We start from the raw sequence: 27782 nt of genomic DNA, 5'->3' as shown, positions 1-27782 counted from the left end.
ATCTGGGCTTGATATATCTGGGTTCCACTGTATTTTCGTACTGGTTGAGAGGGTAGGCTTACACTGGCTGCATACGCTATAACACTAGACTTTCTTTCATGTCACAGGTTTTTTGGAATGCTTGGTTCAACACTGAATGCAGTTATGCCTTTTATACTTGCCTCTGTTCTGCAACCGATTTGTAGCTGCTGCTGTTTATTATTGTGCTATTTTGTTTTATTATATATTCTTCTGTATTGCTTGCATACTTTCTTATTCATGAGTTCAAGCATAAGCAGGCCGCATTAAGAAAGTGAAATGATTTGACGATCACTGTATACTGTTACATTTTGATTAGCGGTGTGCAAATATTCAAAATTTCAAATAGTGTGCTAATAGGGTTTGTTATTTGATCCAATTTGCACAAACTTTTTAATATCTGAATTGTTCATACCTCCGAAATGCTCGGAAATTACAAAGCTCCTATTGATCTGAACTTGTGACCAAATGGCACCCACTAATTAGTCTCACTTGTGCTTGTTACGTTAGTTAGCTTTGCTATTCCTCATAGAATCTAGCGCTAACACAGGGCGATAAGTGTGCCGACTGCCACCAACAGCCGCTGTGACGCAATCGAGGGTCAGAAAACAAAGTTTGGCACCGTGCCACAGTGCAGTTAATGACTGGCTGCGAATGTAGCAGTGACCAATGTGAGCAGGCGCCAGCAGTCTTCTCATTTTCAGTCACGATGAAAAGATGTGCAGTACGCACAGAAGCGGGGCTTCTTGTGCATACCTGCTGTAGTGGAATGGGCAAAAGCACTGCTGCAGTTGTTCCCCAGTGACCAGGGCGCTGTCGCTGGCGTCCCGGTTTCTCAGCTGCCTACATTTTTTTACCCCCTAATTTGCCCCTTAATGTAACCTGTGTACTTGAATTTACACCTGTCTGCTGTTAGGAGTAATTTATGCCTGCCCCATGCAACTGCTGCTTTGGTGGTACATAGTCCGTAGCCCAGCATCAGAGGTGCTAAAATGTTGGGCCGCAAAATAGTACTAGCTAAACTGAGATTCAATGTGGTAAAGCTTCTGAAAGCCAAAGGGAATGGAAAGATATACGCGCTGCATTTTCAGAGGCTGTGGTAGCATATGAAAACAGTGCGCTCTGTATGTTGTATGGTGCAGCAGAGTTTCGCAGCATTTTACGGCATTTGAAATGAGGTACCTTACTGATTGTGTAACACTGGAAAGGTAAGTGTGCATGAGCAGTGTATGTCCTGACAGGAAGGAATGGCGCTCGGTTGCCAGTTGGGTGCAACGGTTTCTCTACCTGGTGACAGCCACAGAAATGGAAGCACCATTGATGCATAGCGAGATAAGGGGTCCGAAAACTGACCCAGTCTAATGACTTGCAACATGTCGCTGCAGCTAGTGCACCACTAGCTTAAGTGCATTATACTCACGCTTCTAGGTTGCAGATAAGCTCGTTCGTTGCCATGGTTTATGTATAAAATTATCAGTGTATCTGTTTGGCTGTCCTCTTTGAGTTCGATATAGGTATGTACGGGATCAACTGTCATTTAACTTCACACTCAAAAAAAAAATTTGCTGTTCACACACCTTTAGATTTAATTGTTATTGTCAATGTCGTAAATTATTTTTGTATCCAAGGTTCCTGAAAAAACATTTTTTTACTGCTTGTTCAAGGTGGACTGCTGCATCAAGCTGAGTGGAATGCCTGACCTCAGCCTGACGTTTGTGAACCCACGCCTCTTCGACGACGTCAGTTTTCACCCCTGTGTTCGTTTCCGGCGTTGGGAGGTGAGCGTATGTGCAATGCACTGGTGGCAAAATGCAGTGTTATGCAGTTCCTTAATATTACGAATTGAGAAAGATTTGCGGTTTTTTTATTACATCCAGGTTTTTCGTTGTGTGCAGTTATTACGTGAAGACCCAAAAGGGCAATGAGGAATGGAAACCAAAACAGTTAGTAAATGTAGGTGAAAATGTATACAGTGTGCCTCTGCTACTTGAAAGTCAGACCGTTTCGCATTTGTGCTGATTAATTGAACTTTGGCAGCATCCACAGCGAGCTCTGCCATGGCTGGCACAGGACCACTGAGAGTGTGGTGGGAAGAGAGGCTAGCCGCCAGAGCCAGGCTAGAGGAGAGCATTTTGTTGTCACGCCACCACCTCTAGTCCCACTGTGGAAGTACCTGCCTCATTCTGTTTGTTCCCGCTGTGTTGCCTGCACTTTCTGCTATCCTCACATCCAATGCGTGAAAGCTGTTATCACCAGAATCACTCCAACAACTGAATGGTAGTGATAGCTGCACACCGCATGTCTTTAGTCCTGTTTTGTTATGTCCTATTGTTCTTTGCTGGTTTTGAGCATAAACTGTTATAGTGTAATGTGGTGTGACATAACAAAAATGAAAGGAGCGGAGACTTTTACGTTGAGGCACCAGTGGTACTGGAGCATAGTGCATTGTGTCAATTGTGGTCGCTTGTTGGGATTGTAGACGTTTCTTTCGTGTCAGTTTATCTTTTGCCGTCACGAAACTTGCGTGTGTTCAACTAAATTTCAGGCAACTCGGTATTAGTTAATAATTGGCTTAGTATGTTATATCAGGGTCAACAGCAGTTACACCTTTGCTGTGTGAAGTTTACGAATACACACAGCTTCAGCGGGGGCAGCACTAAGAAATTGAGAAGCTTCATAATATCAAGGAATTCGTACATAGGGGCTTGTTACATCCGGCTTTAACTGCGTTCCATTTTGCTGCTAGTTTGTAGTGGAGTGAAAGTTGTGAGTGGTGTTCAGTTAATTTGGCGTCCTGTGGAATGAAAAAGTTCTCCATTCAAATGAATTTATAATCACCTCTTTCCGTAAAGTGCATTGCATTTAGAATTAGCCTCCACAACCAATGCACTGGTCTCTGTACTCGTCTGCAAAAGAATGAGGGCAGCCATTTCGCCTCACTTGCCTCCTTTGCGTCTGACATGTGCACCGACCAACGTGGTACTGCGCCATGGGTTGTTGGAACAGCTGCTCTCATTCTCGTGCATGGGAGAGTATGTGTATCCTAGCGGCAACTCCTGCTGTCTTCATCTCAGAATGAAACGTTGAATGCACGCTTTTCTTTTTTTTCTTGTGCCGTGTGTTCACATTAGTACATGCCTACCAACTGTTACGAATTTTGACCAAGTTCTTTGACTGAGAAAATGTGATCTTATTGCTCGCCTGACTTGTCTGTTATTTTCTTGGATAAAAGCTTGTTGCATGTGATATAGGCAAATCGTAATTGCCAGCATGCACTTGTTTTTTGGCTGAAGCCAAGGTGACTGCAGCTGCTCTAGCCGCCAGCTTTCTTACTGGACTAATACCCATTGCCAACAAATTCTTTGAAACTGAGTCTGGGGTTTTAGATTTTAATGTATCTTGTTCTCTCAGTGATTTCTTGATGCAGGAGCCACTGTGTTCAATTTTATGTTGGTTTAATGCTTTTCTGTGAGCTTTTCTGGCATGCTTCCGGGCTGTTCGCGGTTGGAATCATTGGGACATGTTGTGAAAGAGTGAAAGGCAAGAAGAAAGGGCTGGACTCTGAGGGCATGGTGGCTGCTCGTTGAGGCACTAGCTGCTCAGGTCCGTTTATATTGGGGATCAAGGCATCTGTGTCTGTTGCACAGGTTAGAAATTAAAGCAAGGGCCAGAGAGCTCATAGGCAGCTTGTGTTGTTGCGGGAATCATCCGTAATGGTATAGGAGAACCTTTGGAGACTGACAGTCTTTCAGAAATGCTTTCCTGTGAGTGGTCACAGTGACCAGCAAACCTTGTGAATAAATTACTGCATATGCTAGGGCCGCACCTTATTTTCGCGGTACTAACGAGATGTGGCCCTTGCACGAGACTGACGTTTTCCTTCAAATTTTTCAGCCTACAGTGCAACCCAGTTAAGCGTGCACCCGATGATCAGTGCGAGCTAACCGCCCTGAGTGAAACAGGTTGTAGGCAGTTTCCTGATCACTGTGTTACTTTCCTGACAAACATAACGGGATCATAAATTATTTGGACCTTCCTAAGGTCTGGCTTTGGGGCCAGTTTGGCCAATGCTGGCTACACTGGCGGCACTCTACATGGACACGGGCAACCCGTGGCTGCAGTGTGGGGTGGCCTTTGCCTGATCTGCTTTTCTATGCACATCACTGTTGAAGGGCTTGCAGAGATCTATTGTATGCTCATTTAATGCAAGATTATTGTCGGTTCATTGGCTGATAACGAAGTTAGGCGTTTTATGATTAGATGTAACTAAGTTCAAAGTATCTTCACTGAGGCCTTGGTGCGAAACACGTTAAACAAGCAACACAGGCCGAACAGCGCACTACTGCAACGTGTATCCCGCTGGCACCCTATCAGGTGGCGCATGACTGCCAAATGCACAGCTCGTGTGTGTGCACCCTATCCTGGCTTTTCACAGCGTAACGGCTTTCTGGTATGAACACAGAGTGCATAAAACTTGGCATTGCTGAGGCACTTTTGTGCTTATGATTTCAGGCACAGTCCAGTGCACGGGACGGTGTGTCCCTGTTCGTTCCTAGTTTTAAAGGCAGTTATCATCAACCTTTGCCTGTTAGCCCCCCAGTGGAGCAAACCACACAGCTAACTTTCTTTTTCCATATTACTGGCCACCAAGTCAGGGGTGCGGCCCTTAGTGTAATTTATGCAATATATCTTGATGCTTGCTACAGTTTCTACCTTGCATGGCCATGGTATGCAAAAATACAGGCAGCAGAGGTTGCTGGTGCACAGTAATAATAGACACCCTTAAGCTGCTGTACGGTTTCAGTTTTGGCTTCAGCAACTGAACAATTCCTGCAGTGTATAAGGAGTGGTTGGGCCACCCCCAAGGCATGAAAAAAGAATGCAGTACTGACTGATGTGCAGTTCTAATTTTCTACATCACTTTAGCCAACCTTCTTGTCGGCCACTTGTGGAAAAAGACGAAGTGGTTTAGCACGCACTATGTAGAATGCCCTTGGACTTTTGCCATGGCCGCACACTGACGTCGCCGCTCCTGCCACATTTCTGAAATAAATCTGGCCGCTGTCGTCCCTGTTAGGCAACCTACACAGGGTTTTTTTTTCATGTTCCGTGGCGTTCATTTTTTGCCACCCTGTGTGCAATAACTTGTGAGCAGATTCTGAACAGTGCTCTCACTGTCGTGAAAAGCTTGTCCAGGCCTGGCATCCAAGAACGTTTTAAACACAACAGGAAGGGAAGGGTCTGATTCCTCGGCACTGTTATACTTGATTAAGTTCACAGTCTGTTCCTGTAATGAAAGCAAGATGGCAATGTGTGTATCTGCCTGGTGTGCTGGCAGCAAACATGTATGGTAGGAGCAGCCTGTGACAAAAGTCTTCTGAGCTAAGAAAATATGCTAGCAGCCAGGGTAGCACGAAGAATGCCGTGGTACATAGACATGACATCCAGCTACAATGTCGTCTGATTCACGTACCTTTTGTAGTAATTTATTTTATGGTAAGTAGGTAATTTTGCGTATTCATTCATACTTTTTAATTCAGGGTTGGGCTTTTCAGGTTAAATTGAAAAAAAAAAGTCTCGTTCAGTTTTCCAAATTTGGTTGTCGCTTAAAAAAAGGTCACTATCCGAGACATGCTTACCACGACTAGCTGGCTACCTGGTAGGAGCTACATTCACTTAAGGGATAAAAGAGCACAATTTAGAACCAGAGGAGTGGTTCCGATGGTTCAAGCCACCGGTAACCACTCCTCTGGAGGATGGCTGGTGGAGGATCTGCCTGCTGGTGGATCAAGCAGATCAGTTGTATACTATGTGCTCCACTACATTACACGCCTCTGCAGAAGACTGGAAGGCTTCAGCCTGTCTCCAAATACCATCTGGTAGCCTAGCACTGTTCAGTGTCATCACTTGTTCAGGGCAGTCATTTAGTTGAGCGGGCTTCTCAACTGTGTCTTGGGATGCTTGAAACCACGCATAACCAGCATAAGTGTCAGGATAAAGTGTCGTTTTCTTGATAAAGTGACGATTAAGCAGCAGTTTCCCCTGTATCATCAACAAGCAGAATGCATAATGCCCTCTTCCCTCCTCCTGTTCAACCTAACACAACCGCCCAACACTAAAGTGGCAATTGACATTTTATGAATCAACTTTTATAAGTTTTTATTTGGCAGTCCCATCAGTTCACTTCCATAAACTTTTTTTATTGACAGCAACATTTTCTCCTGTAAGCACAGCTACAGACAGCACTAGACAAGTAAGAAATGGCAATTTATGTTGTAATTAGTTATAAATCTAGAGCTGAGGCAAACAAAAAAGCTAAATGAAGTTTCAAGTAACTTTGCACTGCTCAGGAATACTGCATTAAATCACTAGGAGAAAAAGGAAGGGAATTCATTCATCGGACTTATGTAATATTTACCAGGCAAAAAAAAAAAGTGAAAGCTGCATTCTGCAATGAGCACTGGAAAAAGTCCACCGAAAAGTGCAGTCCTAATCTTTGTGAAGCCAGCTGCTTGCCGCACAGTGCCAATGGCTGCTGCACTGCCCTTTACAGTCCGAGCGGGTGCTGTCCTTTGTGCCTCCGGATGGCAACTTCCGGCTCATGTCCTACCACATAGGCTCCCAGAGGTGAGTGTGGCTCTAGGGTGGTGCATTACATGTGCTTGCCAGAACTTTACCTTAAAGGATGCTGGTTTTTGTGATTGCCAAAGAAAATACTATAATGATTAGGGATCAAAACCACTCGCCCTCCATTACTAAAAAAGAAGTGTTGTTTGTTACTGTTTCTCTCTCATTGGACTGGGGCAATGAATGCAGGCATTATGTGCTGGGGTGTTGTGCATTTGGCTCTATCGACTATGCCTTTTCAGTTATTCAAGTTTTTGATTTTAATCTACCATACTTCCTCGTCTAAACACCGCCCTTTTTCACGATCACAAGCTGAAAGGGAGGGGTGTGAAAAATAAAAAATTCCCCCCCCCCCCCCCCTCCCATACCCTGTCTTCATGGCAGTATCTTGACGAGACGGGCGTAAGAAATAACATTTATTTAAACATCATCAACAAACACGATTATAGTCAGCTTGAAGTTAGCTTGAAGAATTACTGCTCATAGGCATTCTTTTCCATGTGGCCTTAGCCTAAGATGGACCAAGACTTGCATGACTCATGACGTGACTGCTTGATTTTGGGATTGTTGGGTTTGTTTCTGCAATGCTCGGATTAGGTGCTTGTTTTTTGTTTTGTTTTTTATCCATAGTTATTTTACACTGGTACTGTTAGATTTAAGTAGGACTTGAGCACAAGTTTTTCATTTCACCAGTATATATTTACTTTCAGTATATATTTCACCAGTATATATTATTTACATATATTAGGTTTCTTGGAAGAGCACAAAGTACTTACAAATGTTCAACATGGTTTCAGGCGTGGGTTTTCTACAATTACACAATTAGTTGAGACAGTACACGATTTCGCTCAATCGATTAATCAGGGAAAACAAACCGATGCCATATTCATGGATTTTCGCAAAGCATTTGACAAGGTGTCGCATAACAAACTAATTCATAAACTAAGCTATTATATAAAAAACGACCAGATACTTACATGGATCACAGCCTACCTTTCAAACAGATGTCAATTTGTCACCCTAAACAATACTTCTTCCAACAGTGCCCAGGTTGTGTCCGGTGTCCCCCAGGGATCCGTTTTGGGACCACTTTTATTTTTGCTATTTATTAATGATATTGTGTCTGGCCTTTCTGTCCGCGTGAAGCTTTACGCCGATGATTGTATATTGTACAAAGAGGTTTCTTCAGTTGATGACCAGGTGTGTTTGAATAATGATCTAGAAAAGGTGATTGCGTGGTGCAACGATTGGCAGATGTGTATTAATTGTGAGAAAACCGTTTTCATGAGAATTACGCACAAGAAAAGTCCTCTTCATTTTGTGTACGGTACTAACAACACATCATTATTGGAGGTAACAGAATATAAATATTTGGGCTTATGGATTACTAACAACCTTTCATGGACAAAACACATAGATGCAGTTGTAGCTAATTCACTGCGCAAACTTTTTTTCTTGAGGCGCTCACTGAAGTCATCTCCGCCCAGTGTCCGCCTATTAGCTTACAACTCCCTCATCCGTCCACTGTTAGAATATGCCGTAATTATATGGGACCCTTTCACCTTAACTAACATTCATAAACTTGAGCGCATACAGCATAAGGTCGTTAGGTTTGTATTTAATTCATATGGCCGTGCGTCTGTCAGTGAGCTTGTAAAGCGTAGTGGATTACCTTCTGTGACTGAGCGCAATCGTATCTGCCGATTAAAGTTTCTTTTCCAGCTCGTAAAAGGTCATTATAATATTAACACTTCCAATTATATTACTTACTCTTCAGGTTATAATACGAGACAAAGGCATGCACTAACAATAACCCCTGTGAACGCGCGAAATAACTGTTTTAAATATTCTTTCTTTCCGAGGACAATTACGGAATGGAATAAGCTTAATAGCGAGACTGTAACTCAAAGTTCTTTACTAATGTTTGAAAAGTGCCTGCAAATTTTATGAATTTGAGTGCATTTATATGCTTGTATTTCTTTTTGTTTTTCCCACCCTGCTATGATCTGTACCAGATCGCAGTACCTATAAATAAATAATAAAAAAAAAATATGGTTGTCATTATGATGGCCTTGGCTGAGTTCCGTTCTGTTTCAGTTTACTTTGCTGCTTATTGTATTTAACGGCTTAGATGGGCATGCTGCTGTCGTGTCGTATATTTTTGTATTAAATTTGTTTTTGTTGTTTTCTGGACTATCCCCAGGCGTAGAATGTACTGTACTTTAAAAGGGCTGCATGAGTTCCCGACGTAAGTATTTCTGACACCTCACAGTAGGTGGGCAAAAAATTACTTCTGTACTTTTAACCTAGCCTAACGATACGAACTGTGTAGCCAAGCCACATTCTTGGCATGCATGGAGGCAGAAGGAAGCAACTTTGTCCAAGGGCATCTCTATGGCACTTTCATTGTGGAACTTGAGCCTGCCTTATTGACTTTTTCATTCTGATTTTTTTGAAGAAGCCCTGTGCTAGTGCTTGATTTGGGTGCCAAAGGGCTCATGTGGAGCCAGCGCGAAAACAACATTGGGAGGTGGCTTAGAGGTTTAGTGGCATCAGTTGACATGTTTAGAATGCTGCAAACTGCACATTTCAGAAACGGAGAAAATTCGCAGTCCTTCCCTATGTTCATCGCCTTTCTCATGGTCTTAAAAATGTTGCCCATAGGTATGAGGTTGATGTTGTTTTTTCGGCCCCTAATAAGCTCAATAAAATTTGTTCAGTGGTAGAAAATAAGTCCCGCAATCCTAATAAATCTCTAGCGTCTTGTGCTGTTAAACACGATAAAAGATTTGTGCCGTGCTCCAAAGGGGTAGTTTATAAAATTCCCTTGTCCTGTGGTCAGATATACATTGGACAAACGGGACGATGTATTAACACACGTCTTAGAGAACATCTCAACTCATTAGAATCTAATCGCTCCACTAATCTAATTGATCATTGCCGTGAGTGTCAATCCTGTTTTCCGTCTTTACATTTTACTGACATTTTATACAAACACCCCAACCAGTTGACCAGGGAAATCATCGAGGCGTATAATATGGCCAAGAAAGAAAGATTGTGTGTCAGCAAACCTTCCCTGCTCCTGTGTGACTGCGAAGTTGCATATCTGGACATCACATAGTAACACGTGCGGTTTGGTTTTGGTGTTTTATTGTTTTCTGTACCTTATATAAGTGTGTTTTCTGCGATTAAATTTTAGTTGAGAGCAGCGCCTGTTCCTGTTGTTTCTTCCTGTCGTCCCCGTTTGTTCGCGCTGTTTTTTTGGATGATGTATCACCAACTCGCCCGCTTAACTATCCTGTTGAATTACATTTCTTGTGTTGCACATCAAATATTTAACAATGCCAAAGCTCATTGCAGTGAAGACCACCAAGGCACACTCTTGAAATGTAGTTGAGCAATGAGCAGTGATGAAGCAGGTCAACATGGTGAACTTCAAAACTGCTACAGGTGCAAGGACTTACCAGCTGGAAACAAAGTGGGCCTTCTGCCTTCATTGTGTTCATGGTCTATTTTGTGACCACCCTTAATTTTGATGTTCTTACTTTTCTTCTGTTGCTATCCTTCTTTACATGCTCTACTGATGGGTAATCTTATATTTTATGTTCTTGTAAGCATTCTTTTACTGGTTGTACTGCTATGTGATCCCCTTTTTTTTCTGTGCTTCTGTTAAATCAAGCGCGCATTTCAGGCAAGTTTTCTTAAGTGCTGACCTGTATCATTCCTGTACCTTCCCACCTGCTTCGTCTTCTGAGACTGCAGTATATCACGAATAAATAAATAAAATACTTTCATCCTGAAATAAAATAATGCAGTTGTGAGCAGTGATTTGCTCATTGTTCACATGTCAGCTTGGGCTGTTACTATTATTTCCGAATGCCTGTTCGGTTTGCATTCTGCTCCTGTGAGGTAACATTCAGTGATGTGCATTTCATTCCGTGCATGGAGTGGCAATCCCCGACATCACAAACGTCAGGCATATGTGACGAGATGGTGCCTTTGCTGCATGCCAGGTGTACCATGCACAGACGTGCGTCACATGTCTCGCCCATTTGCTGTGCAGTGTGGTGGCTGTTCCAGTGTATGTGCGGCACCAGATCAGCTTTCGAGAAGCTGGTGGCGGTCGGCTCGACATCAGCATTGGACCCAAGCAGACAATGGGGAAGACGGTAGGTGGCAGTCCTTTCTCTTTGTGCCATTCCTTTTTCTCCCTATGTCAGCTTTGGTACAGAGGTTCATTGGGTGTCTTGCATGTATACTGAGCTGCATTTGTATTGAAGTGAACACTTTTTTTGAAAGCTATATGAACCCACTGTGGTGGTGCAGTGGTTAGGGCGCTCGACTACTGTGCCCAAAGACACGGGATCGAATTCTGGCCACGACGTGCTGTGTGATGTCAGTGCGCGTTAAAGAACCCCAGGTGATACGGCGTCTCTCGTAGCCTTGGGTTGCTTTGGGACGTTAAAACCCACAAACCAAACCAGACCAAAGCTATATGGCACAAAGAATTTAGAGGTCCACACTGTGCATTTATATGCTTTAAAAGGAACCCAGCGTTTAATATGAGGTGGCTGCAGTTTGGAAGCTGTGCACATAGCTAATGAGGTGTTTTATACAAGAAGGGTGAACCTCTTATGGTAAACTGCTGTGTAGCTCACGACGAGGAAGCGGTCATTCGTGTAGCATTCGGCCTCTTTGCCCTGAAGACTGCATTTTTTAGTTTATAAGTCGCCCTCTTCCCAGAAAGTGCCATTTTCTTGAACTTCTCGGATAAATCAGATCTTACTAATAAGCCACACCTTTCTTTATAACTGATGTGATGAAAACTTTCTGATACAATAATCGAGGCTTATTTCATCAACCAAGCAAGGGTGGCACGTGTGTGTGCACTGTCTATTTTTGTACATCGCATTGAGCTAGATTTTATTAGTAGGTCAGTGAAAAATAGTAACATTTAGGTTTCAGTTATTCTTTCACTGATTTGACAGTTTTAAGGTGTGTATCAGAACTTTGGTAAGTGTAGCATTATTTGTGGCTGTCAACACTTGCATCCCAGAAGCCTGATCAGTAGTTATCAGCAGATTGCTGACCTTGGAAAAATAGTGAAGCTGAAATGGCTTCAAATATTGCTGCCGTGTAACTGCTGGCGTAGGACCACTATTTTTGCATCTTATTTCACAGCTTTGCTTCTTTCGTAGGACCATTAATCTGGCAGGGGTAAGAAAGTTGTGCCCTGCTGCCCTAAATGCATTGGGCATTGGCCGAAATTTTGCCAAGAGGCTAGTTTTTCTCAGTGTGTTACAGCTTTCTTGTTCTCAAAAGGGTTCTTGAAAATATCAAAAATTTTGAGTAGTCTTCGAATAGCGCATGCTGTGATTCGCAGCTCAATTTAACTTTTATTTATTCATCGAGGCACAACTAGCGGCCACCAATCATGGCATTTCAAGGTATCGCTTGCTTTGTTTAGGTTCCTCATTTTTCGTAGAGTGACTTCAAGCTCGCTAAAATAAAGCATACACATTTTTAAGGATACACTTCCCATAAGAACCTTTGCGTTGACAACCATTGAAAGCCATGCACTTAGTGCAGCTTGTGGGTTTGATCATGAGATGCGACACCATGGACACTCGTCATCGCGTTGTACAAGTGGTGAAGTACGCTCCGGCATTGAAAGCAAGCAAGTGCCAGTGTTGCGATTACATCTGATCAGTACCATATACAAGGTGCAGTGTGCATGGAAACAGGTCTTGGAAGTACAATGCGGCAGGCAATGCTGCGACACATTGTCAGTCCTGCAGTCACTTCATGGAAACCGCTTCCGACCTGCACAGTTGCAGTACCAAGTACCAAGAAAAGAAAATGATAGTGGTTTAAGGGGGGACGCGGGTCTTAAACTGGTCAAAAATGGCCGAAAAATTGATTTTGAGAAAAATGCATTTTCGGAATGTCTGTACCTTTGAGCACTAGCCTTCAAAATATCATCACTGAATTCGATCGGGAAACACGGTAAAATCGACTTTTAAAACGCCCTGGGAGCCTCGAAATGGCCAAAAAAGGGGTGAAAATTGTTCGAACTTCCCGCGCGCGCCGCGGGTGAAGCAGCCGGCTGGCCGCCGCCATCTTGGACTTGTTTTGAAGCTTGTTTCTTTGTGCGCATTTTGCGACATCTCCAAATGACGTCGCTCAAACAGAACGACCACCGTCGCGGGTTTTCCGAAAGCCGTTTCCGGTCCGCTGATTGGCTGGAGCGCGCGCTCGCGAAGCGAGCCCCTCGTCTCGCGCTTCCCATTGGCCAGCGCGACTGACGCCATTTTTTGTTTGTTTGTTTGTAACGTTCTTCGTCGCGGCTGCTGCTTCGCTCGTTTATGATGCGTTTCCGCGATCGTTATCAGTCGTTCCCGCAGCCGGTGCTGGTCTTTAAACGTAGCTCGGTAGACTTAGCCGTATCAGGAGTGTATTGAAAACGGAAGCGCCTAGCGAGTGCGCGTCGAAGAACGACTGCGGCGGCGCGCTGCCAGGGTCGCGCGGCGTGTTCTCGACCTAGCTGCAGCACGTCCGGCGGCGTATAATCGTTTGCGAGCGGTTCAGAGGCATCAAAGATAGCATCGATAGATTTAACTGTTCAGCTGATACTCATGGTCCTCACCGACACTACCACTTCGTTGCTTTTTTATCGCGTCGCTTCAGACGACAGGCGAGCCTGACATCGCGCCGTTGCCCGCGTTCATTTTCCGCGGACGGTTTCGTTTTTTTTTTTTTTTCTTTTTTTTTTTTTTTTTCAGATTGTCTAAGTAATTGCGTCGCTGCGCTCAAGGGGTGTGAAAGTTCGAGCTTTAGCTCCAGCAAGGGACTCCGCGTGCGGCCCTGCATGCACTGTACAGCAAAGTAGCAAAGTTTCATTCTGCAACATTAGCCAATTTATTAGGTCATTCCAGTATGCCGCTGGTGCTTTAGCCTTAAACTTTGTGCAGGTTTATTAATATTGCAAGACCGTTTTATCGTAATTTTGAGTATCTGTTTGCCTTGAAGGGCACTGCCACAGGCATATGAAGTTGTAAATAATGCTTCTCCCGCTGGTTCTAGTGGCGGTATATTTAGACTTTGTGGCAAGCTTTTACCAGTATTTGGGGAGGGTACTGTTATATGTTTAGTATATAGCCTTCCTCATAAAGAACAAAGCCTCACAACGATTCCATTTATATTACCATAGCTGCAGTGTAGCAAAAGTTAAAGGTTGTCTCAAAATGCAAATACGTTTTTCTCAGTGCTGTTTCTGGACACTGCACTCAGCCTTACTGTGCTTTTTCTCTACATTGTCGCTGAGTGACAATGACAAATTTAGCACCACTGCAGTCATATTGAAAAGATCAGGGGGTGATCCAACACTTACATCACTCTATCGAGATTTTTTTCAAATTGCCATTAAAATAATATTGCATGCCAAAAAATTTTGCTGATTTCCTAATGGTATACACTACCTTGGCCATGGGTAATGGTGATAGTTTTAGTTTTAATCAAAATCCAAAGACAGTTTTGGAAATGGGAAGAGCATGACATTTTTGGTGAGAAATATCACAGTGAGGCTACTGATTGTTCAAGTTATAATATGTGGTCAAACTTCAAATACCGTTTTCTCAGTTTCATATTTTTGGTCGATCTCTACAGTCTTACGCAGGGTTTTGATAACTTCTTTTTAGTTCACACAAATAACTTTGGTACCATTTTCTTCAGAGAGAAATGAAGTACCCGATGACATTTTTAGTTTTTTAGTTTAGGCAATGGATAAATGTCAATTTGAGATTAGCTTAATGAGTTCGTTTCAAATAATGCAGCCTTTTACTCTCACCATAGTATGTGAGAATGACATGCCTTTTTGAGGAAAACGAAGGATGTCATCGGGTATGGGAAGACTTTGGCTATCAATCTATGTAATTAAAAGCAACGAAATGCAATGAGAAAGTTCATTAAAGCTGCGTAAGAAATTAACTAATTATGCTCTGGACTTTGTTAGATAACTTTTGATCTAATACCACCAGCTCAATTATAATTACATTTTTGAAATCAGGAGAGAAAACCACATCTGTGTGCAAAGTTTCGTGAGATTCTAGCCATAACTAAAAAAGTTAGTTTTAAGACCCTCGTCCCCCCTTAACATAGCTCTGGCAGGTTGGACATGCAAAAGCACAAAGTCTAATGTCATCAGAGATTACAAGCAAAGGTCAAAGTTCTGAATCATGACCGGGGTCAAAGTCATGACTAATGTCAAAGGTCAAGAGTGGTGGCCAGTCATGGCAAGCCATTGGATGCTCATGGTATGTTTTGTTCAACTTTAAAACTTGCTGTTGCTGTTCTTCAAGGTGTTCTCAAGGACAAGCAGCACACAAACCTAAGTTAGGATGTAGCAACTCATGGAATGGTTAGTGCTTTTGGAGTTTTTCATTATATAGGGACATAAGGAACATGGTCTTGTATGTAAGACCGTAATATTTATAAATAAGAAAAAAGCCACGAAGCTGGTCATGTGAACCGTGTCTCGTGCAACAAAACCTGCGTAGTAGTTTCGTTTTCACGCCTTCTGATTGAAGATCATCAGAAAGTCGCTATCCTGCGGCTTGCATTTCACTTTTTTCTGTTCTTTTTTTTTCCACGAAGTTAGAACGTCGCAAGGGTAACCGGCCTGAGTCAAGCGACTTACTTGGTTGTTAAAGCTAAGCTCCATCCTGTACTCATGTGTCTTTTTTACAACACTGTAAAACACTGAATGAACAATGGCTCTTTTTATGAGCTTTGAATGGGCAGATGAATGGGTTTCTGACTGCAGGGCTCAAATGTCCAACAAACGGGGTGAAGTGAAGTGAAGCGACAGATATAAAAACCTAATAAAATTATTATCTGGCACTTTGTGCATTAAATTAATTCAGCAAACGATGACCACGCGGCTGCAAAAAAAAAGGCACGTTAAAAAATTTGTGAAGTGTCAGGAAGGGGTAATCTATTCCCTGCCGCTATCATGTGGGAGGCAATACATCGGCCAGTCTGGCCGATGTCTTCACGAAAGATTAAAGGAGCATAATTATAATGTCACACATGTCCCTATCACCGGTAATGTATCCAAGCACTGCAGCAGCTGCAAGAAAGGTGACGAAGATGACGATAGGAGTGCCTGCCAACCTTTTTACGATGAATGTATAGTAATAGGAAGTCATCGTTACCAGTTGGCAAAGGATGTGGTGGAAGCCCAAATGATAGCGAGGCTCTCCGAAGCTGTATAAGTGCACTATCGGTGACACTGTCAAAACAAAAATTAAAAGATTATTTTGAATGCGAATGTGGACGCGTCCCTGTAGGAGTGTGAAATGTTATTTTACTCATGTTATGTGTGCCTTGGTTTCCATCTCCGCCTTCCAGTGGTGTATATATACTGGCTGGCCAGGCAGTAAAAAATCTGTTGTCGGACAGCGCTGTGTTTATTGTTATATGTTTTCTCATCTTTGTCCTGTTTATCGTACTGTAGCTATGAACGTTGTCACCAACTCGCCCAACTACTGACCTTTGCAGTGTTGTCCACAATGCTCTGGTCTTGACAAAGCCAATTGATCATCTTCTTCGTATAGGTTTTGCCACACAAGTCAGGATCGTGACTTTTTGACGGTCTTCAAACAGAAGGCGTGAAAATGAAACTACTACGCAAGTTTTGTTGCACGAGACACAGTTTATATGACCAGCTTCGTGGCTTTTTTTTATTTACTTATAAATATTATGGTCTTATATACAAGACCATATTCCTTATGTCTCTATATAATGAAACACTCCGAAAGCACTAACCATTCCACGAGTTGCTACATCCTAACTCAGGTTTGTGTTCTGCTTGTTCTTGAAAAGACCTTGAAGCTTAGAACAGCAACAGCAAGTTTTAAAGTTGAACAGGACATACCATGAGCATCCAATGACTTACCATGACTGACCACCACTCTTGACCTTTGACATTAGTCATGACTTTGACCCCAGTCATGATTAAGAACCTTTGGCCTTTGCTTGTAATCTCTGACGACATTAGACTTTGTGCTTTTGCATGTCCAGCCTGGCAGAGCTATGTTAAACCACTATCATTTTCTTTTCTTGGTATTTGGCACTGCAACTGTGCAGGTTGGAAGCGGCTTCCATGAAGTGACTGCAGGACCGACAAAGTGTCGCAGTATTGCCCGCCGCATTATACTTCCAAGGCCTGTTTCCATGCACACTGCACCTCGTATATGGTAGTGACCAGATGTGACCGCAACAGAATCAATTGTCAGACAGCGCTGTGTTTGTTGTTATATGTTTCCTCATCTTTGTCCCGTTTATCGTGTTGTAGGCATAGAACACTGCAAAGGCATTACGAGGAGTGCGTAAGAGATGCCGCGCTCGTGCTATAGCACAAGGGACTACTCTGTTTTCAAAGGTCCTTTATTGGTTCTTTACGAATCCTGCGACTGCTCAGTAGAAAATCTCTGGGTTTTCTTTAAGAACCTTGCTCTGAATTGCATTTCGCGTTTTGTGCCTACTCGGGTAATTACCCTACGCGCCAGCAGCCCTTGGATGACGAGGGAACTTGTATGCATGGGACGAAAGATTAAGAAAGTTCGCAAAAAACTTCGGCGAAGCCAGTCGGCAGTTGATGCTGCTAAACTGTCTGATATGCGCTTGAACTTAAAACACAGTATCAAAAAAGCAAAAGAGTATCACTTTAGCGTATCTATGAAAAACTTTCTTGTTTCTTCCCCTGCACAGTTCTGGCGGCAGTTATCAAAGAAAAAGAAACCTGTGTACAGCGTTGTCGTTGACGGCGAACTGATTACTGATGCGACACAGATTGCTTCGTCTTTCAACTGTTTCTTTTGTACTGTGTTTACGCACGATGATGGTAGAAAGCCTCATTTTAACGCACGATGATGGTAGAAAGCCTCATTTTAACTCAGCTTGTCCGCCTATTACTGATGTTTCTGTAACTGAAGAAGGTGTTTTCTCTCTGCTTCTCAGTTGTGACGCAAAAATGACGCCGGGAATTGATGACATGCCAAATACGTTTCTTGTGAGATATGCCGAATGGTGTTCCAAGTACTTAACGCTCATATTTAAGAAGTCTCTGTTAAACGCCGAGCTCCCGGAGGACTGGAAGCACGGAAAAATTATTCCTATTCCCAAAACTGAAAATTCATCTCTACTTAGCTCATATAGGCCAATATCTTTACTGTGTACTTCTTCAAAAATACTTGAACATATACTTTTTGGGCATATATCAGCCTTCCTGGAAACCAATCACGTAATTGACGACCGGCAACACGGTTTTCGCAAAGGCTTCTCTACAGTGACCCAACTTCTAGAGACGATGCAGGATTTTGCCACAGCCATTGATAACCAGTGCCAAATTGATGTCATTTTTTTTAGATTTCAAAAAAGCATTTGACCGGGTCTCACACAGAAAGTTCTTGCTAAAGCTAACTACTATCTTTAAAAACGATCTACTGTTGACGTGGATACAAGCATATCTATCGTCTCGATATCAGTCCATATCAATCGGCAATGCATGTTCGAGCCCAGCTTTGGTAAGCTCCGGTATCCCACAAGGCTCAGTACTTGGGCCATTGTTCTTTTTAATTTTTATAAATGACATTGTTAAAGAAATTCCTGTCAAAATCAAGCTGTTTGCCGACGATTGTGTATTATATCATGAAATACGAACTCCTGCTGACCAGCTTCTTCTTAATGACGCCTTGGCTAAAATTCATGATTGGTGCTCAACGTGGCAGATGAGTATTAATACTAAAAAAACAGTTTCAATGTCTATCACGCGGAAGAAGCGGCCATTAAGTTTTGCCTATACTATTAATAACCATCCCCTGTCTACCGTGGACAGCTACAAGTACTTGGGATTAACGATTAGCTCTGACCTACGGTGGAACAAACACATTTCTAATATTAAAAATAAAGCTATGAAAAAACTTGGCTTTTTAAGAAGATCTCTCCAGTACTCTACGCAGGAAATTAGGTTACTAGCTTACAAAACTTTTATCCGACCTGTTTTAGAATACGCCTCTGTTGTGTGGGACCCTTATACTAAAGAAAACATTAAAACACTCGAAAATATTCAAAGAAAGTCAGTGCGATTTATTTATAATTCATACACCTGGCAGACGTCCCCTACCATGCTTACTTGAGAAAGCAAATTTGGATTCGTTGCAGCTCAGGAGATACAGCGAGAGGCTTAAATATATGTTCATGATTGTTCACAACAAATTAGGAATTAACAGCAGCAAGTACATTGAGCTCGTCCCGGGTCGTTCGACACGATCCTACCAAATACTCATGCCGCACTGAAACATACAAGAATTCTTTCTTCCCCCGTACTGTGTGGGAATGGAATGTCCTCAAAGCGAATATTGTAGAGGCTTCTACTGTGGAGTCATTTACGGAGTCGCTTAGGAATTCGTAACAATTTTACAGCATTCAACATTTTCTTCTTCTTCTTCTTCTTCTTTTTTTTCCAGTGCTCATTTTGACGCCAGGCGTCGTCTAATATTGTATAATGTTGTTTCTTTTCGTCGTTCATTTTTTTTTTTCGGTATTGTGTGCTGAGTTGCGTGTACCGCAGGGAGGTTTTCTTTTTGTCAAAGTGTATTTTACACCCACTCCTGCTTAAGGCTTTGCAATAAAGCCAGCAGTCTTCTGTAAATAAATAAATAATTAAGCGAGCACGGTGGCATGCTGCTTGCGCATTGTTGCTCCAGTACAAAACTGCAGCCAGAGGCGTTCTTTGCGGTGCGGTCGCGCAGAAATTGCCGTGGGGCATGGTGCACAGTGTGACCTGCAGACCGTGCTAGTTGCTAGCCAATGGCAAAGGCAGGTTGATGAGAGGAGAAAATCGCGACCCCCGCCATAAATTTTTAACGCGAAAGCCTTTAAATTCTCATCAGTGTTAGCAGAAGCTGTCAGCAGAGGCTGTCGGCAGAGGGTGTCACACTTTCGAGGGAGATAGTTAAAAATAAATAAATAAACCTTGTCTCCACCGGGAATTAAATCTCCAGCCCTTGGATCCCCAGCCCAGTGCTTTGCCAACTGCGCCACATCCCGGATCATGAAACGTTCATCATAATTTTCCTTGTCTGCCGTGAGGATAGCGGGATTCCACGAGTGACAGATACTATGCCTTTTTACCTGTAAACGACTTATAAAGCGCTGGTGAACTTTGATGCGTTCAATGAAATGCTGGTCGTGTTCGACAAGAGGCGCGTGATGTACCATCACAACAGGTCATGACGTCACCAGGCGATTCATGCATATAAGAAGCTGACCCCGCCGGGCATCCAATCCAGGCGTCCGTGTGGCGCTTTTCATTTGCCGCTTCTTCGAATGCCGCACCACATAGCAAACAGAAACATACCACCCAGATGCCTAGGAGGCGTTAGTACAGCAGGTATCAGCGGCGTTTGAAATTGATTTACAGGATAGAGAAGTCGCAGTATCTGTCATAATTCTCTGCGGACATATGAACCACAGTGCAAAGGAAGGGAGGAAGGTGGGAGTGCGAAGAGAGGGAGATTGAGGTGCCATAGTGGAGGGCTACGACCCATCGCGCTATAACGGCTTTCGCCTCATTGCACTTTAGAGGTCCAAAGTGCCCTCTAGAACTTTTTCCATAAGGACACCATACTGAGCAACATTTTTCAACAGCAGAACCTCAGTCAATGTGTAGTTCACGTGGGACTGCTCCCTCCTCCCATCTGCCCCGTCCAAAAATGTCCCATATAGGTAGTTACACCAGAGTATTGGCATGTTTAATGAAAATTTCTTTGGGGTCAAATATTTATATATCCGAACTTTGTCACAAAGACCATTCTAGAAAAGCAGCGACAAGCACACTGCCTGTCGGAGGTAACTGTATGGCTTGAAAATCTTGATCTGAGTGAAATTCTGGGATGTGCGAGTTTTGGCTAATCAAACACATTTGCACTGGAAGCTTCATCTTACTGCTCTAAAATGATATTTCTGCTCCATAGCTACTCTGGAATGCAAATCTTCTGCTCCAAAGCTGCTTCAGAGTGCACGTTTTCCTGCTCCAAGAGCTGCTCAAAAATCTACTTCGCAACCTCTGATTGGTAATATTTGGCGGGGGCATGTGTAGCTGCTGTAGCCCTAGTAAGCTTCCTGAAAATGTTTTTTATCTAGTGCTGTGTCAGTTCTGTTTATTTCGAATAAAGAAACTGTACATACTTTTTTGAAAACATATTGAGCAATAACGTTGGCCTGTTTACGTTTCTTTTTTTTTTTTTTTTTTTTTCATCCTGAGCCATTATCTCTTTCACTATTGGAAGCCATTTTTCTTCATATGTGCATTCGATTCGCATCAGAAAATTTTAGTGTTCAGACACCCTGAACTAATTCTAAAGTATAGTCTTTCTATGCTTTTGAATGCATGATAAGTTGGTTGGTTGGTTTGTGGGGTTTAACGTCCCAAAGCGACTCAGGCTATGAGAGACGCCGTAGTGGAGGACTCCGGAAATTTCGACCACCTGGGGTTCTTTAACGTGCTCTGACATCGCACAGCACACGGGCACCTTGCTTTTCGCCTCCATCGAAAAGCGGCCGCCGAGGTCGGGATTTGATCCCACGTCCTTGGGAACAGTAGTAGAGTGCCGTAAGAATGCATGATAAGTGATCTTAACTAAACACTCTTGCTGTTCCTCCTTTCTCTATCTCTTTTGTGTTGTTGCTGTACAGGGTGAAGTGGAAACGTAGCTGCCATAGCTGTCAATTAGATGACAAAGGGTCGCCTTTTGCTTTAGGTGTTGTTATCTGCCTAATCCTCGTGTAAGGGACTGTGGCTGATGCGCGTGTGCTTCGTGGTGCAGTATCAAATAATGTGCAGTTGTAGAAAAACTCAGGGCCTGACCATAAACATCAGTTGGCTCCTGTCCTCGGTTTATGTCTGTCTTTCAGGTTAAAACAGGTGTTTAATTTAGCAATGCTTACCGGTTAGTCTTAATAAAAGTGCTAAATTGCGAGATGAACAGCCACCATGCAGTACAGACAGGTTTATCTGTCTAAAATAATACTGCTTGTTAGGGGCCATGCCGTGTTCAAGACACATCTCAGAATTGATTAAATAGCCTTTCAGAGCCCCGTAATGCTACTGGCTAAACAGGCAAGATAGTTCATTTCATTAATTGGCGTATTGAAGGAGTAGTTCGCAAAGCTACGGGTTGGCATGTTTGGTATCTAGACTTGATATTACACCAAGAGGAACCATTCGGGATGGAAGCAGCTGCATGCTGCCACGTTGCTTCCTTCACTGATTTCCTTCTGCTGATCTGGACCGTATTGGAATACGAATCGAAGCAGGTGCTTGAAAAACATGGCAGAAAGCATTGGTAGAGGCGGGGTAAGAAAGACATGACGCTACAGAGTGCAGTCATGGTAAAACCAGCCTTTTTGTTAGAGTATGGCACCATTATATATATTTTTTTTTCTTACTAGAAACAAAAGCACTGCATGGAATCAAGAGTTTTGAAGTTTCAGACTGGCTCAGCTTAGCCTTGGCACAGCGAATTGCAGAAGACTGTGGCACTGTGCCACGAAGCGAAGGCATCCGTGCTCTTTCTCCTGACTGGGCCTCTTCTTCTTCATTGTGTGCGATGTTAGTGCACGTTAAAGAACCCCAGGGGGTCTAAATTTCCGGAGTCCTCCGCTACGGCGTCTCTCATAGCCTGAGTTGCTTTGGGACGTTAAACCCCACAAACTAAACTAAACTCTTCTTCATTGTGCTTTGTGCGTCTCAGGTCGATGAGGTGGTCCTGGAGGTGCCACTGTGCAAAACGGTGCTCAACGTGACCCTGACAGCGAGCCAGGGAAAGCACAGCTTCGACCCAGTCTCTAAAAACCTTGTTTGGGAGGTGGGCCGCATTGAGCCGGGCCGACTTCCCAACCTCCGTGGTTCGGTGAGCATCTTCCTTGTTTGTTTGAAAACTGTGCAGAGTTATTGGTCAGAGACCCCTCAGTGGCACCCACTGTTGAGTGCAGTAAAGTTGGGTGTTGGTTTATTTTTTTTCCCTAAACATTTGTCACAAAAGGGAATTAAACCACAGAGTGGGTCGCGCTTCCCCTGTAGTGTAACTGTAGATGCAGTCAGCAGATATTTGTGCTCTTTAATGTAGTGCTGTGGTGTCAGAAATGATGACTGTGAGTATTCCTTGTTCTTTGGGGGGATGTTTCAGCACACTTTGCACAATTTCATTCACAGCTAGTAATCTAGCTGTAAGTGAGATTAGATTGAGCGAAAGCGAGCCTGACTTGTGCGAGTCTGATGAAGGCCTGCTTACAGTAAATCTTTGTCTCTGCAAGTTGGAACCACAGTGAGTCTCGAGTAAAAGGATTGTGCTCGTGTATTGGTCCCTGATTGGTTTTAGTGGGTTCGGGTGACTCACTGTTGTTGCTGGGTGCCTTCGCAGTTTGGTTATGGGGCCCAGGGTCACAGGATTGAATCTAGGCCATGGCGACTGCTGTTTCAGTGACTGCAAAATGAAGAAATGGCTGTGTTGCATGTTGAGCAACCTCTGTGGCTGACAGGCAACATCAAGAGCCGGAGCTCAGGCTTCTAGATGAAAATAGTCTCACAGACTTTCTTTTGCAAGGGTAGGGAGACTACGGAAAGAGACATTTAAAAAAAAAAAAAATATCTAGAATTTCTAGTAATGTTCACAGCGAAAATGGGGTCGGAGTACCTTATCAATTATTTCATTCAGCAGAGCTTTTGGTAACAGTGAATGCCACTTACCGTATTTACCCAATTCCAACGCTCACCATTTTTCGGAGAAAATAAGTCTTAAAATCGCATACGCATTATATTTGAGTACAAACCGAAACTACCCCATAGCTGCCCACCGTCATCACCATTATACGATGTGGGAACTCACATATTGCTGGCAACCATGGGAGCTTGTTTGCTTGTCGTTCTCTGCGTCACAGGAGCCTATCGCAACCGGTGTGATGCTTGTCATTCCTCTCGGCGAGCGTGGTACAAAGGAATTCACAGGATGAACCTCCGCACCTCGCTTTTGCTACGTTTACAGCGTTAGTTGCAAGCTAGTGTCGTCCGTAGCACGACGGTGGTGTTCTCCGGCAACCTCTCCGTACGATATCGTTTTTGAGAATGGATGCAGCGGCCATGAAGATGTGTTGTGTCCGCCATGTGAATAGCTTTAAGCGTAAAGTTGTTCTGCATCAGAAAGGAGTGGCAATAGGCATGCAGCCTGTCATTTTGGTGTGCCAGAGACTTTGTTCGCAACTGGCGAAGAATGAAAACATCACTGCAAAACGTCAAGCAAAGGCCGCCACGGTCCGCAAGAGGGGAGGTTTCCCTATTAATGGTTACACATTTTTTTTCATTCGCAAAAATCACATTCACGTTAGAAGCGGGGCTTGCAGTTTTTTTTTTGGTCCCCGAAATTGGGCGTGCGTTGGAATTTGAGTTTGCACTTTTTTTGTTTGTTTGTTTGTTTTGTTGTAAATCGAGGGCACGTTAGAATTGTGTAAATACGGTATGCAGCAACTGCTCATTGCATGTCTCTGCATTGTGGTGCCTTGTTCGTGAAGTTAGCTCCTTAAAGCTTGTCGTGAATTATATGGCTGCAGTCTGGAGTAGCTCGGTTAGATGTTTGTCTGCATAAAGGTCACACACTGTTTTCACTTCAGCGCTTTCTTGGTTGAGATGAGTGCCTCTCAGCAGTGGGTGGACCCAAGCATTGACAGAGGTTGCTGGCCCTCATACTATATGGGGGAGGCCTGCAGAAATATGGGGAAAGGTGGAGGGGACCAGATGCCAGAGAGTCTCGAGCCGCACTTGAACCCATGAGGAGCCAGTTTTGCCGCCCCTGTTCCATATGATAGGACTTCACTCAGGTTCAATAAAACCTTAGATGCAGTGAAGTGAAAGTGCGGTCCTATTTTGCCTTCTATAGATCACTATCCACTTTTAGTGAAGAATGGTTATGGTGACATGCGTGCTCGATAGTATGAGGAGGCTATAGAACATGACCTCATGTTCACTTAAAGCTTTGGTTTTTCATGTGGAATCAAACTTTCATTATATTCTTAGCTGTGTTGCATTTGTAAGGTATAATTGAAAATGTGATAGCTGAAGATAATCATCAGCATAAAAAGATGAGAAGATGAGAATGGAAGATAATCCTGAGTTTCTTTTTTAAACCAACACTGTGTGTTTTGTAAATCAGCAAATTATCAGACTACATTCTAAGAACCATGCCATCAGGAATTGTTAAACCACTAAAGGTATTTGCTGGTCCGAGTGGCTTTTCTGTGTAGAGTTTCTACTGTAATGTAATATTTATTCATTTCTGTTGCATCCTCAACTGAAATGCGTACCCATTTTTCAAGGACAGAAAAAAGGTGCATTGCTGGCGTAATTTCAATTTCTATTCTAGCCCGCATGTCATTTTTAGATTTAAAAAAGAAAAAAAGTATGCTATAATTGAGTGAATATGGTTTATTAGCAGGCCTGTCTAATTCCACATAGCAAGCCTTTGAAAAAACAAAGGAAAAGGGCGAAACACTGAATTATAAATACCCAATTTTTTCCAGCACACTTTAAAGTTTGGGGCCTGAATTCCACAAAGATTTTGCTAAAAATACTGTAGGAGATTTTTAGCGAAAATTTATCAGTGCATCAGCCCGATTTTATGTATCTCAGTGACAACTGCACGTCTGCAAAAGTGATGTACTGAAAACTAATACAAGTCTTACTTGCCAGAGACTAATTAGATGTCTTTAGTATAATGTAACGTCCATTTTAGTTTCTACACTCAGATTTTATGGCAAAGTGATGTATGCCTCTTGAACAGTTTATAGTGAACCTCGCTATAGTAAACTCGGATATAGTAAAGTGAAACTGAAGTTGCAGTTCATCTTCCATAGACGACTGTATATTTCCCCCCTTTATAGTAAAGAGACATTTGATAAAAATCTGTTATAGTAAAGTGCGTCTGGCCGCGACGACGCCTTCCCACGAAATGTCTGTTCACGTGTGCAACCTGGAGTCTCGAAGCAATTTAAAAAAAAAAAGCAGAGGAAGAAGAAAGCTGGTTTTAAGTGGCTTCACTATTAGACTTACCAGCTCTGGGAAGAAGCCAACTTTTTGTAGGCCTTAGAGCCGCGAGGGAAGGCATGCGATGGGTAAGAAAAAAAAAATGCTGGCTACAAACATGTAAAAAAGGCATGTCTGTTCAGAAAGTAAAGGGAAGTAAAAGTGCTACCAGAAATAAGGAAGGGAAGAAACAGCACTGCAGTGCGAAGCACGCGGTAACGGTGGTAAGAAGTGGAGGCTCACCGTGTACAGCTTTGTCGCGCTTGATTGTCACATACATTTCTCATCTATTGCCTCTTAAATGACAGAAACAGGGAAACACAACGCTATACTCTTACAAGGCATTGGCTTTTATACGAAATCAAACTCTGTTGTATTCGTAGCCACGTTGTATTCATGCTATAAATAAAGAGGTGTTTCCACAAGGCGTAAGCCAAAAAAAAATGTTATAACTGAAAAAAAAAACTGCCAGAATATATCATAGGAGAGGAATGGACGGTATATTACAGTGCTTTTTTTTTTTTTATGAAGTAAGAAGGCATGTTTGGCAAGTAGTAACGAAATTACCAGACAGCATTTTCAGAGGCATGTTATCACCTACAACTTATATAGTAAAGACCCTGGTATATTAAAGATCTCTGCGGGTCTGAGTGACTTTACTATAAAACAGTTCTACTACATGATTACTGCTTGATCCAAGGAATGCAAAACATTATGGCACGTCTAGTGAAGAAAGCAAACGCAAGTCATCAGCAGTGCGAAAGGGGCATTGGGTTTCATCTAAAGGCGCAATGGAGAGAACATAAACCATAACAAAACATGACACACTCCTGAAATGAAATGAGCACTTTGTACTGTGGGGTTTCCTTAGGGAGATAAATGCGTTTTCCCCGCTTATTTGCGGCTGACAGTCCAACCACCGACCCCACCCAATGCGAGCACATGCTGACCACTGCGAGCCTTACTCTTGGAAACAAAGGAACAACACATGCTGACAACAAACAGGCATTTATTGCTGCAGTAATAACAATGCCAGCTAGCTAGCAATAAAATCTGCTAATGAATCTAGGTCATCCGACTCACCAGCAAGGTTATTACGGGCGAACGTTTGCCCATGTTAGAGCAGGGGATAAACTCTTAGGCCGGACAGGACAGGCAAGCAGGAAAATTTCTGCGAGGCTTCACCTCTCTGGCATCTGCAGAGTACCGCAAGGATGCGTCTGCTCGCGACGAGTTCCTGACGCCGAAGACCTGGCTTTTCCTGTGTGCACACACAGGGACGAAGCCTTCCTTGGCGCTCGTGCTGCTGCAACGCTGGCACCATCTTGGGATAGCTAGGGTAACTACCACGAGAGAAAGCTGACTTTAAAGGGAATGATGGGAGGTCATTCCCCACATCCCCCAACCTTAAATTGACCCACGCACCGGCAAGTACATGCTATGGAGATGTCTTCTTGCACTTGAGGCAGGACCTTCCAGCAGAGGTAGCACCGACGACGTCCTCACAGACTTCCGCAGTGCGCCGACAGTAGCGTGGAGGCCTCCGCACAATGGCTCACGTGGGCTTCAGTGTCTGCAGGTCTGTACGCAGTGGGGGCCCGGTCACAAACTGTGGCCGAGAGTCCGTAGAGGTGGCGTCGCTGTCTGGAAGGCAGATGCAGACAGCACTGGAGAAGGTACCGAGTCGAGCAAGATGTACAGCGCAGCACAAGGGACCACATGTCCACAAGGGCCGTGAGGCTGACTGAAAACTGCAGGACAGGATTCTGCAATTGCGCCAAAGGCAGCACACTTGCGCTTTCACGCCAGGTTATCAGCAGCCAGATGCGACTGCTGACTGGTTTCGGCATGCCTGCTGCAGATGGGTGTGCTGAACAGGATATAACTCCATCGCAGGAGGCGGCAGCGAAACGATGTGCAGAGGCCAGTAAGCCAGGGTGGCTCTGGGGAACCTGCATAACTGCCAGAACGCTCTCCGCGTGCCATTTATATAAGTCACGGG

The 27782-nt window shown here is 43.5% G+C and overlaps 1 protein-coding gene across 2 annotated transcripts in view; it reads left to right on the top strand.

Annotated features, from left to right (window-relative positions):
• The window catches only part of cm (AP-3 complex subunit carmine), an 85062-nt gene that overhangs the window by 22728 nt on the left and 34552 nt on the right, over positions 1-27782 (top strand). For both annotated transcript variants that reach the window (XM_084586359.1, XM_084586360.1), the window contains exons 6-9: positions 1683-1796; positions 6572-6645; positions 10709-10814; positions 22461-22619. In XM_084586359.1, coding sequence (XP_084442485.1) covers positions 1683-1796; positions 6572-6645; positions 10709-10814; positions 22461-22619 — 453 coding nt within the window. The remainder of the gene's footprint in view (positions 1-1682; positions 1797-6571; positions 6646-10708; positions 10815-22460; positions 22620-27782) is intronic.

The sequence above is a fragment of the Amblyomma maculatum genome, unplaced genomic scaffold (genome assembly GCF_055883805.1).
Source record: "Amblyomma maculatum isolate TAMU_Amacu unplaced genomic scaffold, ASM5588380v1 scaffold_18, whole genome shotgun sequence".
NCBI classification, from domain to species: domain Eukaryota; kingdom Metazoa; phylum Arthropoda; class Arachnida; order Ixodida; family Ixodidae; genus Amblyomma; species Amblyomma maculatum.
Note: the sequence above shows the minus strand (reverse complement) of the source record. Positions and strands in the feature narration are given on the sequence as shown.